General features: G+C 40.6%; 1 protein-coding gene across 1 annotated transcript; it reads left to right on the top strand.

Annotated features, from left to right (window-relative positions):
- Positions 1-337: 337 nt before the first annotated feature.
- On the top strand, positions 338-946 carry LOC124885395 (beta-glucuronosyltransferase GlcAT14A-like; the record flags this gene model as incomplete). The annotated part of the gene is given in 1 exon segment (XM_047404022.1): positions 338-946. A coding segment is annotated over 1 exon segment (495 nt), but the record flags the coding sequence as incomplete, so codon positions are not given.
- Between the last annotated feature and the right edge of the window lie 88 nt (positions 947-1,034).

The following is a 1,034-nucleotide window of genomic DNA, read 5'->3' as shown; positions in this document are numbered from 1 at the left end:
TGCTGATAAATTTTGCATAAATGCAGCGCCAGTCTGCAATATGTGTTTCAATACCGATGTTTCCTATCAAGTTGAATCCGGAAATGTTAGAATATGAACTACTCCATATGATATGGTTGGAGACAGAGTTAGGATTTTGAGTTTACGGATTCTGGATTCTAGAATAGGTTATTTATACATATTAAGCGAATTTCGTTTTACAAAAATACATGGTCTAGCCAAAGTTACTAGGTTCTGCTGAACGCCGAAGTAGACCTGCACCATCTGCAAGTACAATCAAGTGAACTTTGGGGTCAACTATATGAATCCTCACTTACTGTGTCTAAATTTTGATACAGGGTCAGCTTGGACGATCTTATCACGCGCATTTGTGGAGTATTGCATATGGGGTTGGGATAATCTTCCGCGGAACCTACTTATGTACTACTCGAATTTTGTGTCCTCTCCTGAAGGCTATTTCCATACTGTTATCTGCAATGCACCAGAGTTTACGTCGACTGTTCTTAACCATGACTTACACTATATCTCTTGGGATGTCCCTCCGAAACAACATCCACATATTCTCAGAGTCAATGACATTGGGAAAATGGTAGCGAGTGGCGCTGCATTTGCGCGTAAGTTCAAGAATGATGATCCGGTTATGGACAAGATCGATCAAGAGTTTCTTCATCGATGGAATGGTAGCTTCACGCCAGGTGGTTGGTGCGCGGGTAATCCACCTTGTTCCAAAGTTGGGAACCCGAAAAAGCTTAGACCGGGTCCAGGCGCTCAGAGGCTTAGACGCCTCATCGATAGACTAGTTGACACAGCCGGTCGCAACCAATGTAAGTAGATTTTTTCGTTTTACTTTCCCTGTATCGTTCCAATTTTATCAGATGTTACTTTTCCCTGTATCGTTCCAATTTTATCAGATGTTTTCGAAGGGATCAAAAGAGTATAAAGTTCACTGAGAGATTCAAATCAATAAATATTGTTCATTGTACTAACTTTTGGTAATGCAGAAAAAAGAAGTGTAGTTACAATCTATGTTGCTC

This window comes from Capsicum annuum, unplaced genomic scaffold (assembly GCF_002878395.1).
Source record: "Capsicum annuum cultivar UCD-10X-F1 unplaced genomic scaffold, UCD10Xv1.1 ctg51176, whole genome shotgun sequence".
NCBI classification, from domain to species: Eukaryota; Viridiplantae; Streptophyta; class Magnoliopsida; order Solanales; family Solanaceae; genus Capsicum; species Capsicum annuum.
Note: the sequence above shows the minus strand (reverse complement) of the source record. Positions and strands in the feature narration are given on the sequence as shown.